This window comes from Hippopotamus amphibius, chromosome 4 (assembly GCF_030028045.1).
Source record: "Hippopotamus amphibius kiboko isolate mHipAmp2 chromosome 4, mHipAmp2.hap2, whole genome shotgun sequence".
Lineage (NCBI taxonomy): Eukaryota > Metazoa > Chordata > Mammalia > Artiodactyla > Hippopotamidae > Hippopotamus > Hippopotamus amphibius.
The window spans coordinates 85,087,913-85,100,072 of NC_080189.1; the positions used below are offsets into that span (position 1 = coordinate 85,087,913).

Below are 12,160 nucleotides of genomic sequence, written 5' to 3' on the forward strand. Positions count from 1 at the left end.
AGAATCTATGCATATTCCAGGAATTTGATTAATGTTTTCTAATTTTCACAAAAGCACTGCATACCGTTTCCTCACTGTTAAAATTCATCCTTTATGTAACATCTGAGATAATTGCATATTGTTTCACTATTACCTCTCTAGTCCATGAATACTTTTCCTTAATATTCTTTGTACAACACTGCAAATAATTTTAAAAATTAATTACACCCAGATTTTGGATAGGAATTATTCATATTTTAAAGCCAATCTCTCTCTCCTATATGTTTTTCTTTTTTATTGCTTTCCACTATTATCAGAGTAAAAAATAATAGCATCTCTTTACTAAAGGAGCATGTAGGGAATTCCCTGGTGGTCCAGTGATTAGGACTTGGAGCTTCTACGGTTGGGGCCTAGGTTCAATCCTTGGTCAAGAAATTAAGATCCCACAAGCCACATGGCGTGGCCAAAAAGAAAAAAAAAAGAAAAAAAGAAAGGAGCATGTAGTTCTTTCCTAAACTTAGAATTGTTGATAACTAGAGTGAAAAGCTTATAAACATAGCCTCTGATTTTCTTGATTCTTGCCCTCTGTAAAAGCAGGACACACTCTCTAATCATTGAGGAGCTCTTGTACTGCCTGGTTTTTAATTAGTTTGGGTTAAAATGTGTACTTTTCAATTTGAGATTAAAATTCCTTCTTTTTATGTTGAAACATTTCAAACCTGTACACATAGCTGTGTGTGTGTATTACATCCAGTAATATCCTCAGGCATTGGTCTCTCAAGAAATTCACATTGATACATTAATATTATTTTGTATGTAATCCATATTGAGTATTTTTCAGTTATTTCCACAAAATATTCTTTATAACTGTCCTCCCCCTGCCCCAACTTGAACCAGTCAGCAATCATGCTTTTCTGTTGGTTATCTTGTCTCTACTTTCCTTTAATCAAAAAAAAGCCCCACTACCTTTTTTGTCTTTTATGGCATTAACATGTTCGGAGAGCCCCACAATCTGAATTTGTCTGGATTTATCTGATTATTTCCTCATGATTACATTCAGGGTAAAAACCTGGTATGAGGGCTTCCTAGGTGGCGCAGTGGTTGAGAATCCACCTGCCAATGCAGGGGACACGGGTTTGATCCCTGCTCCAGGAAGATCCCACATGCCACGGAGCAACTAAGCCCGTGCGCCACAACTATTGGGCTTGCGCTTTAGAGCCCATGAGCCACAACTGTTGAGCCCATGTGCTGCAACTACTGAAGCCCACGCACCTAGAGCCCATGCTCCACAACAAGAGAAGCCACGGCAATGAGGAGCCTGCACGCCACAATGAAGAGTAGCCCCCACTCACCACAACTAAAAAAAAAAGAAAGCCTGCACACAGCAAAAAAGACTCAACACAGCCAATAAAATAAATAAACAAACAAACAAACAAATAAATAATAATAATAAAAAACCTGGTATGATGTTTACATCATAATTGGAAATACACAAAACCAAAATTATGCCAGTCTGTCTCATTGCTTATTTGTTATTGTGGTGTATGCCAGATTCCTCCTTGAAAAAGTACTCTTTTGTTTGTAATTAGTAAGTAATTTGTGATGCAGCCTTTGCACCATGTGAATATCCTGTTCCCCATAACATTTCCTCTAGTGTTTTAGTATCCAGTGTTGATCATTCCCTCATTTAATTATTTTACTAGTTAGTAGTTGCAAAATGATTTTTTTTCTAATATTATCATTCCTTCTGCATTTATGAACTGACAGTCTTCTGTAAACAGCAGTTCCCACCCTTTTTAAACATTTGAGTTTTCACTTTGAGCTCAGGAATTATTTTTTCAATCAGTGTTTTATAAACCATTATCATCAGTATTATTTTGGATGGCTAAATATTCCCCACTTTGTTTCATGGAAGCCCCCTCCAGTCAAGTTCCTGTGTCCCTTGCAAATCTCCATTTGTCTTGAAACACTTTCTTTGCTCTCTGGCCCAGGTTCACCTTCTGTTTTTACTGTTCCAAATATGGAATCACTTTTTTCTTCAGTAAGCCTTGGTTTCTTTTATTGGGGAATGGTGCATAGAGACTGAAATTTGGGTATCAGGCATGCTCATTTCTGTTAAGGAGTTGTCCTCTCTCTGTCCTTTAGTGAACAGAATTGACAAATACCTCTGATCCCCATTACACATTTGTATCTTTATTCTGTTTATAGTCAGAACCTTCATTTGTGCCATTCTAAAATATACTTAGTTTCAGTATTACCATCAAGCAACACATCTATTAAGTAAAGTACAGTATTTCTTTGCAGTTCTTTTTGCCCCTAAAATATCTCTTACTAAAGTCAGGAGGCTATATAATTAAAAATTACTTGAAATAATTATTTTCCTGTGTGTGGTTGTATTATTAATTTGAAGTACCATTACTTTTATGTGTTTCTAGTGTACTTGTATTTAGTTTTAGAGTTTGCTTTTTTCACTCTTTTAAAATTTAAATTTATTGTGAAATTATTAATATATAAAACATTTGTATGGTTCACAGAGACACACCATTTCTATCCCTATTCCTTTCACCTGGTACTACCTCCTGCCACCCCAACAACCCCGTTTAGGAAACCATTCTTATTCATTACTGTTTTCTGTATTATCCTTGCGTGGGGGGGTTGGGGGTGGAGGGAGGGTATATATGTATATGTGATCTTATTTTCTTTTCTTAAACACAAAAGGTTAAGGTTCTCTTTTATATTACTCAAAAGAAATTATAATTTCTTCAAAAAGGAACTTCTTATGATAACATATCAATACATTTTGTTATATTTGAAAATTTTTATTTTTCAATTTTTTTGTCACTCATAAACAGGGGGACCTGGACGATCTACCATGCCAACCCCAGGGAACACTGCAGCGTTTCGTGCTTCCCTCTGGACCAATATGGAGAAGCTTGTGGATCATATTTTTACTCTTTGTGGCCAGGTAAATATTTGGCAGCGTGAAAATAACATTAATAATGGGTTAATTCCTTGTTATTCTAAGTTGTGTGACCTTGGGCAGGTTTCTTAAAATCTCTGAGCATTCGAAATACCTACACTAGCTAATTATAATGTATATAAGGGCTCTAGCAAAATGCCTTTTCCCTTCCCTTACTGTTTCTAATGCCTGTGCTTTATACTTGTTTCATTTGAAAATACTGTTATATACATTCTCCCTCTCTTCCCCCTTTTTAGGTACAACATCTGCAAAAAATATTAGCCAGGAAGAGAGATCCTGTCTCTCACATTTGTTTCATCGAAGAAATAGTTAAGGTATGTTTAAATGAAAGTATTTTTATCTCTTTACTAAAAAATGCAGGAAGATAATGAGCCAGTATTATTTGTGTTCCTGTCTGATAGAGAGGCTACATGTTAAATTGTGAAAGGGAAGTATATTTCTTGACAACCACAAATTTTCTTTGCATGTTTGTTTGTTGAGTAGATGCTAGCTAATACTATTTGTAGACTAATTTCTGAAATGAATGTAGTAATTTCCCATTTTTTAAAATCATATAAATGTTTTATTGTATAAGTTTTTCAAAGTCCTGATAGCGAATAAGATAAAAATTTTGGTCTATAAGAGATTTAATTAGTGATTCTTATAATGTCTGATAAAGTCTCTGAAGATGGTAGGATCCATTCAGTGGTTAATTTCTCCTATAAAGCACATTAATGTGTTATTTTTTTCATATTCTGAAGTTTCCCTTCTGTCATCTACCAATACTGCCTCTTTGGCCACAAGAACCCCTTCCATGCATGGAAACCCCTGCCTCGGCACTTCATTCACTCCTGTCGATACGGTGTTGATAGTGATGCATCGAACAGCTAGGCATTCTGTTTGTTAAACCTTAACACCTTGCGCCCCAAAGAAAAAGAGTCTCTAAGTTTCTAGCACTGTGGCAGATAGTAGTTCAGAATTTTAAATATTTTATTTCCTGTGTTGGGGATCTCCAAAACCACCCCCAAGTTTGGTGATTTGCTAGGAGGAGTCATAGCACTCAGTACCTAGTTGTGCTTGTGGCTGGGATATGTTATAGTGACAGTGTATGAAGCAGCTCAGACAGAGAAAGACAGACATTGTGTGATTTCACTTATATGTGGAATCTAAAAAACAAATGAACAAACACAACAAAATGGAAATTGTTATAAAGAGAACAAGCAGGTAGATGCCATTGGGGGGGAGTGGGGGGGATTGGATGAAGGCAGTCGGAAGGTGCAAACTTCCAGTTACAAGATAAATAAGTACTAGGGATGTAATGTGTAGCATGATGAATATAATTAATTAATATAATTAACACTGCCATATGTTATATATGAAAGTTGTGATATTCTTGTCAACAATCAGTTATTACACTGAACGAATACGGGGCCAGGTTTTAAACGCATGGGAGTTATTTCTAATTAAGAAGGACTGTAAGGGATAGGGATTTATGGTTTCATTGTATTCATCCTTTTCATTTACTTAAAAAAATGTCTTATTTAATTAAAAAAAATCCAATAAAAATTGCTTTTTCAGGGACTTCCCTGGTGGTCCAGTGGCTAAGACTCTTGTGCTCTCAATGCAGGGGACACAGGTTCCATTCCTGGTCAGGGAACTAGATCCCACATGCTGCAACTAAATATTCAGCATGCCACAACTAAAGATCCCACGTGATGCAACCTGGGACTAACAGCCAAATAAATAAATAAATATTTTTTTAAAAAAAGATTGCTTTCCCTGGGCCAGGAAGATCCCACATGCCGTGGAACAACTAAGCCTGTGCGCCACAACTACTGAGCCTGTGCTCTAGAGCCCAAGAGCCACAACTACTGAGCCCCCTTGCTACAACTACTGAAGTCCGAGCGCCTAGAGCCCATGCTCCACAGCAAGAGAAGCCACGGCAGTGAGAAGCTCTCACACCACAATGAAGAGTAGCCCCTGCTCGCTGCAACTAGAGGAAGCCCGCACAAAGCAACGAAGACCCAATGCAGCCAAAGATAAATAAATCAATAAATTAAATAAATTGATTAAAAAAAAAAGATTGCTTTTTCAGGTACTCTTCATAAGTTTTTTAAGACTATAGTCATACACAATATACACATACCTATTTACACTCATAAATTTTAATTTAATTTTACAGTTTAGTTAATGTTTGTTCTTGTAAGGTAATATTTATGAGTAGAAATTTAGTCCCTCTTAGGATTCAGTGTATTCATCTATATTCAGAAAAGATCAGTCATTTTTGGAAAGTCCAAAATAACTTTTTTTTTTTTTTAATTTATTTTGGCTGTGCTAGCTCTTAGTGGCAGCACTTGGGTTCGTCATGGCATGCTTAGTTGCAGCATGCAGTCTTCTTAGTTGTGGCATGTGGGCTTCTTAGTTGCTGCATGCAAACTCTTAGTTGCATCATGCAGGTGGGATCTAGTTTCCTGACCAGGGATAGAATCTGGGCTCCCTGCGTTGGGAGCACGGAGTCTTACCCACTGAACCACTGGGGAAGTCCCCAGAGTAACTTTTGATCCTACAGCTTTGGGAATTCTAGGAAGAAGGAAAAGTAACAATGCCCAAAGGAAAATATCTGTCATAAATTGCAAAGATAGTATATAAATTTTTGTATTTACTATAATTTCTTTACTCTTTACCTTTGTTGTAAAGCTCTAAACAAGTATTTTTGCTAATTATATAACTATAATGTAAGAATATTATTTAATATTTAAAAATATTTATTATCAATGGCAGTAGAATCTTTGTAAAAAGTATAGGACTTTTAAAATGATTTGAAGTCCAAATAATAATCCTTAAAATCTTCAGAAAATTTTAAACTTGAATAGGTGATGATGTATATCTTGGGTCACTGAAGAGCAATTTCTGAATCAAGATCTCTAAATCATTTTGTAATCGGTTTTTGATGAAAAGATTATAAACAGAATATTCTTACACTACTGGTTTTTTTTCAGCTTCAAGATTTTAAGGATATATCCTGGTATTGAAAGTTCTTTCTAATTTAGTGGTTTAGCCCAGGGGTCCCCAACCCCCCATCCATACTCTTCTGTGGCCTGTCAGGATCCAGGCTGCACAGCAGGAGCTGAGCAGTGGGCTAGTGAATGAAGCTTCATCTGCCGCTCCCCGTTGCTCCCATTACCTCCTGAACCATCCCCCCACCCCCCACCCCGTCTGTGGAAGAATTGTCTTCCACGAAACCAGTCCCTGGTGCCAGAAAAGGTTGGGGACCGCCGGTTTAGCCTTTTAAACCTCTGAATATATTTTTTTATTTTTTTTTAAGAACTTTTATTGAGATACAGTTAACAGACAATAAACTGCATATATTTAGAGCGTACAATTTGGTATCCCAATCTCCCAATTCATCCCCCCCAACCCTCCCCACTTTCCCCACTTGGTGTCCATATGTTTGTTCTCTACATCTTTGTCTCTATTTCTGCCTTGCATTTCCTCTTTCATAGTTGTTAGCATTTGCCTTATGTATTGAGGTGCTCCTATATTGGGTGCATATATATTTATAATTGTTATTTCCCCTTCTTGGATGGATCCCTTCATCTTTATGTAATATCCTTTCTTGTCTCTTGTAACATTTTTTATTTTAAAGTCTATTTGATCTGATATGAGTATTGCTACTCCAGCTTTCTTTTGATTTTCACTTGCATGGAATATCTTTTTCCATCCCCTCACTTTCAGTCTGTATGTGTGCCTAGGTCGGAAGTGGGTCTCTTTGAGACAGCATATATATGGGTCTTGTTTTTGTATCCATTCAGCCAGTCTGTATCTTCTGATTGGTGCATTTAGTCCATTTACATTCAAGGTAATTATCGATATGTATGTTCCTATTACCATGTTTTTAATTGTTTTGTTTTTGTTTTTGTAGGTCCTTTTCTTCTCCTATGTTTCCCACTTAGAGAAGTTCCTTTAGCATTTGTTATAGGACTGGTTTGGTGGTGCTGAATTCTCTTAGCTGTTGCTTGTCTGTAAAGCTTTTGATGTCTCCATCGAATCTGAGTGAGATCCTTGCTGGGAAGAGTATTCTTGGTTGTAGGTTCTTCCCTTTCATCACTTGAAATATATCGTGCCACTTCGTTCTGGCTTGCAGAGTTTCTGCTAAGAAATCAGCTGTTAACCTGATGGGATTTCCTTTGTATGTTATTTGTCATTTTTCCCTTGTTGCTTTTAATAACATTTCTCTGTCTTTAATTTTTGTCATCTTGACTACTGTATGTCTTGGTGTGTTTCTCCTTGGGTTTATCCTACCTGGGACTCTCTGTGCTTCCTGGACTTGGGTAGCTCTTTCCTTTCCCATGTTAGGGAAGTTTTCAACTATAATCTCTTCCAATATTTTCTCAGGTCCTTTCTCTCTCTCGTCTCCTTCTGGGATCCCTATAATGCAAATGTTGGTGCGTTTAACATTGTCCCAGAGGTCTCTTAGGCTGTCTTCAGTTCTTTTCATTCTTTTTTCTATATTCTTTTCTGCATAAGTGATTATCACCATTCTGTCTTCCAGGTCACTTATTCGCCCTTCTGCCTCAGTTAATCTGCTATTGGTTCCTTCTAGTGTATTTTTCATTTCTATTATTGTGTTGCATGTCTCTGTTTGTTTGCTCTTTAATTCTTCTAGGTCTTTGGTAAACTTTTCGATCTTTGCATGCAGTCTTTTTTCAAAGTCCTGGATCATCTTCACTATCATTATTCTGAATTCTTTTTCTGGAAGGGTGCCTATCTCCTCTTCATTTAGTTGTTTTTCTGGGGTTTTATCCTGTCCCTTCATCTAGTACAAAGTCCTCTGCTTTTTCATTTTCTCCATCTTTCTGTGGCTGTGGTTTTCAGTTCTGCAAGATGAAATACTGCTGATACTGCTTGATACTGCTGTCTGCCCTCTTGTGGAGGAAGCTATCTAGGAGGCTCGTGCCTGCTTCCTGATGGGAGGGACCGATGGTGGGTAGGGCTGTAAACCTCTGAATATATTTTTAAAAACTCAAAACAGTGTAAATAATTCAAGATGAAATGATTTAGAATTTGTCATATGCTTTCTACAATACCCTTTTTTTTTTAAATTAATTTATTTATTTTGTTGGCTGTGTTGAGTCTTTTTTGCCATGTGCAGGCTTTCTTTTTAGTTGTGGTGAGTGGGGGCTACTCTTCGTTCTGGTGCACAGGCTCCTCATTGCCGTGGCTTCTCTTGTTGTGGAGCGTGGGCTCTAGGCGCATGGGCTTCAGTCGTTGCAGCACATGGGCTCATTAGTTGTGGCTCACAGGCTCTAAAGCGCAAGCCCAATAGTTGTGGCGCACGGGCTTAGTTGCTCCGTGGCATGTGGGATCTTCCTGGAGCAGGGATCAAACCCGTGTCCCCTGTGTTGGCAGGTGGATTCTCAACCACTGCGCCACCTAGGAAGCCCTACAATATCCATTTAGAAATTAATGCTTTTTTCCTAGGAAGATAATTTCTAGAAAATATCTTTTTTTTTTAGATTACAGTCTACCAGAACAGAGTTTTAAATTTATGTATTAAATTTTTATAAGGAGTAGTCCATATTTTGAAATTCACTGAAAGCTAAATTAATAGATATTTTCTCTTTAGTTTATAATTTGAATATAAACAAAATTACAATATTAATTTCATGTCAGGTAGGAAAGTTAAAAATTAATTTTCCAGGTTTCTTTGCTTTTAAATTTGATTCTGATGTTTCTGTAATTAACAGTGTAGTGTGATGGAATTTCCATGTTTGACTTCTTGCCAACTTGTTTCTTTTCTACAAAAGAAACCGTACTTCGCATTTTCCTTTGTTAAATAATTTTTGTAATTATTTTGTTGTAGTTCAACACCTATAGATTTCTTTTAAAATTAATGGTCTTTATTTTTTAGAACAGCTTTTAGGTTTATAAAAAAATTGAGCAGAAATATGTCTGATACTTGTTAGGCTGTCTTAGCATCTGTTATACATTATGTAAAACATAACTGTACAGCACAAGCTAATCCTAATGTAAACTATGGACTATAATTATTAATAATATATCAGTCATGGTTCATCACTTGTAAGAAATGTACCACACTAATACAAGATACATAATGCATTATGCAAATATATAATTTCCTGTATCTGCCATTATAGGATCATACGAAAGAGGTTCAGTAGTTTCACTTCCTTAAAAATCCTCTGTGGTCCACATGTTCATCCTCCCCCCACTTATCTCCTTAACCCCTGGCAACCACTGATCTTTGTACTGTTTTTAGGGTATTGTCCTTTTCAGAATATCATAATTAGAATTTTCATACTGGTTGCTCTCAGTAATATGCATTTAAGGTTTCTTCCTGTCTTCATTGCTTGGTTGCTCGTTTCTTTTTATCACTGAATAATATTTGACTCTATGAATATACCTAATTTGTTTACCCATTCACGTTTTGAAGGACATGTTGCTTCCATTTTTTGACAATTATGATTTAAATTGTTATAAACATTTGTGCGCAGATTTTTATGTGGCTATAAATTTTCAGCACATTTGAGTAAATACCAAGGCGCGTGATTGCTGTGTCTTATAGTTAGGCTATGTTTAGTTTTGTAAGAAATCACCAAACTGTCTTCCATCGTGGCTATATTTTGCATTCCCATTAGCAAAGAAACAAACTTTCTGTTGCTCCACATTCTCCTCAGCATTTGATATTGTCAGTGTTTTGGATTTTAGCTATTCTAATAGGTGTGTAGTTATATCTCATTGATTTAATTTGTATTTCCTTATGGATTTTTAAAAAAATTATATTTATGAGAGAAACTGTAGTGAAGTTTCTGAAACTTGATCTGTGGGAAAATGAACTGCCTTGCCATGCTCATTATTTAAAATTTTATCTGTTATAGTCAATCCAATTGCTTAAAATATCTTAAAATATTCTAAAATAATTTTTATAGGATTAAGTATAGTTTTTTTTTAGCATTTGGACAGCCAAATATTTTAAAGGTTACCTTTCTGAACACCTGTTCAAGTAGTGTTAAAGGCAGGATAGTACAGTGATTAAGAACTGGGTCCTTGGGCCTTAGTATCAGACAGAGCTAAGATTTCCTTCATTGATTATGCAACCTTGAGTAGGTCCTATAATCTTTCAGAATGTCAGATATCAAGTGGGGATGATAATACTACCTATAGAGCTGAGGTTTTCTGAGGGAAAATTAGATAATGTAGACTTACTTCAGAGATTGGATCAACAATTTGCTATCATGAGAATTATTTCACTCTTTTTTTTAAAAAAACTTTTAAGCTTCTTTTTTGGGGCCATAAATTTACCGTGTGCATGGTAATAAAGGACCCTAATGTGTGAGAAGGTCATTCTTTTTAATAGTTCTGATAACATGATATGCATGTATATTCATGCTGAGTATCAAAAATTTAATTTAAGAAATCATGCTTCCTTAAATAAGACAGTATCAAGGATTTACTATTAAAGTGTCATGATTATATATGTCTCACTTTACTGAAGAATCATGGGCTTATGATCTAAGATTTGGTAATTCTGTAGTCATAAAAACAATGAGGATGATTTTCCTTCATTCTGTTCTGTGAAGTCTTGTGAGAATTGTTAAATCATTTATATTCTTTTATTGTGCCAAAAAAAAGTGTTTACTTTAAAAACTTTTAGTTTTGCAGTTAATATTGGCAAATCTGCCTTGCTGTTTGTTAAGATATCTAATTTCAGGTGATGGAACTATATATATTAGTATTCAGAGTCTAATCTTAGGAAAGTATAAGAGGAGAAAAAAATCCTACATGATGATAGTTTCTGGAATGCTTTATTAGTTCAGAAGGTTTTGCAGTAGGTGTTCATCATGTTATAAAGAATACATTATAGTGTAAAGAGGGCATAAATGGATTGAGTATAAAATAAAACTGGGCCAATTATATCAAGTGTAATAAATCATAAGAATATAGTGTTAATGTAGAGCCTTTTGAAAGCTTTTCCTTAATTAAGATAACTAATGCTGCTTCTGCTTAATTTAATAAATGTTCAGGCTAACTTGTAAAATTAGCCTTTTGTTTTCAGTTCATATATAAATTTGAAAAGACACATTTATACCTATCAATCATATTAATTATTTATAGCACTTAAATGTGGGATATACTTCTTTCCTGTTTTTATATTGTATTTCCAAAACTTACTTGAATGGATAAATCTTCTCATTTTAAATTAAATTTCTAGATTGTTTATTAGACATCAAAAATTCAATTTTGGTATCTTTTAAAACCAGTTAAAGTTTTAGTATCACTATATAATCATCAATACTATACGTAACACTTTGTTTGAAAGTGAGTGTAGCAAGTTATTGATAAATTACTCAGGATCCACACAGTGGAAAACAGGTTATAGTGGAAAACATGTTATAGATTCTCATCTGCAGAGTTAAGCAAGTTTAGCTATATGTGGGAGTGTAGATATGATACTTTCATTTTTGAAGCCAGCATTTTTTATCCTTTAGCAGGATCTTGTAATCATATGTGTAAGATGCATTAGGCTATATTTGGAATGTGTTCAACATTTTCAGCAGCTATATTACTAATGAGGATTTTAACTATGAAAAAGAATGTGTTTTCTTTTGCCCTTTTAGATGTATCAAATGATTTGATAATAGCATTTAAGACTCAGAAAAAAATTGTAGGACTCCCAAATATGAATGTTTTTAATATTATGAGAAAAATGTTTAACTCGTTTATCAGTAACATTGCAATTTGATTACAAAATCAAGTGGCAATAAGCCAGTTACATGTCTAAGTCAGATATTATCAATACATACTCTTATCTGTAAAGGTTAGAAGATTTTTGCTTTACTAGCATGGGGACCAGTTATTTTTTAAGGGTCCTCTCCCTGCGATAAAACAAATTTTAGGTAAGTTAGAAAAGCATAATTTTTAATGCACTGTTGGCCCTGCAAAAAGTAAGAGAGTCTCTGAGAGGCGTATGCATGTACAGATATACATAAGCAGATAAAGTAGTTGAAACTGTACTGGAGTTTTGTGAACTCTCAGTCATTGCAAAAGCTGGAGCTGCCCTGCGGTCAAATGTTCATGTCAATGATGGGATCAGTCCACTAGGCTCTGGGTCTCTAGCAAGGTGGAGGAATGAACCTGACAGTCTTGCATTAAGCTGAGACCTGTGACTGTGGCTAATATGGTCCTTGGTTGGTAACAGTA

General features: G+C 35.4%; 1 protein-coding gene across 1 annotated transcript in view; it reads left to right on the forward strand.

Moving 5' to 3' along the window:
• COG5 (component of oligomeric golgi complex 5) overlaps positions 1-12,160 on the forward strand; it is a 266,210-nt gene that overhangs the window by 151,967 nt on the left and 102,083 nt on the right. Inside the window, exons 9-10 of the mRNA XM_057733615.1 lie at positions 2,832-2,944; positions 3,196-3,273. Of these exons, the coding sequence (XP_057589598.1) occupies positions 2,832-2,944; positions 3,196-3,273 (191 nt within the window). The remainder of the gene's footprint in view (positions 1-2,831; positions 2,945-3,195; positions 3,274-12,160) is intronic.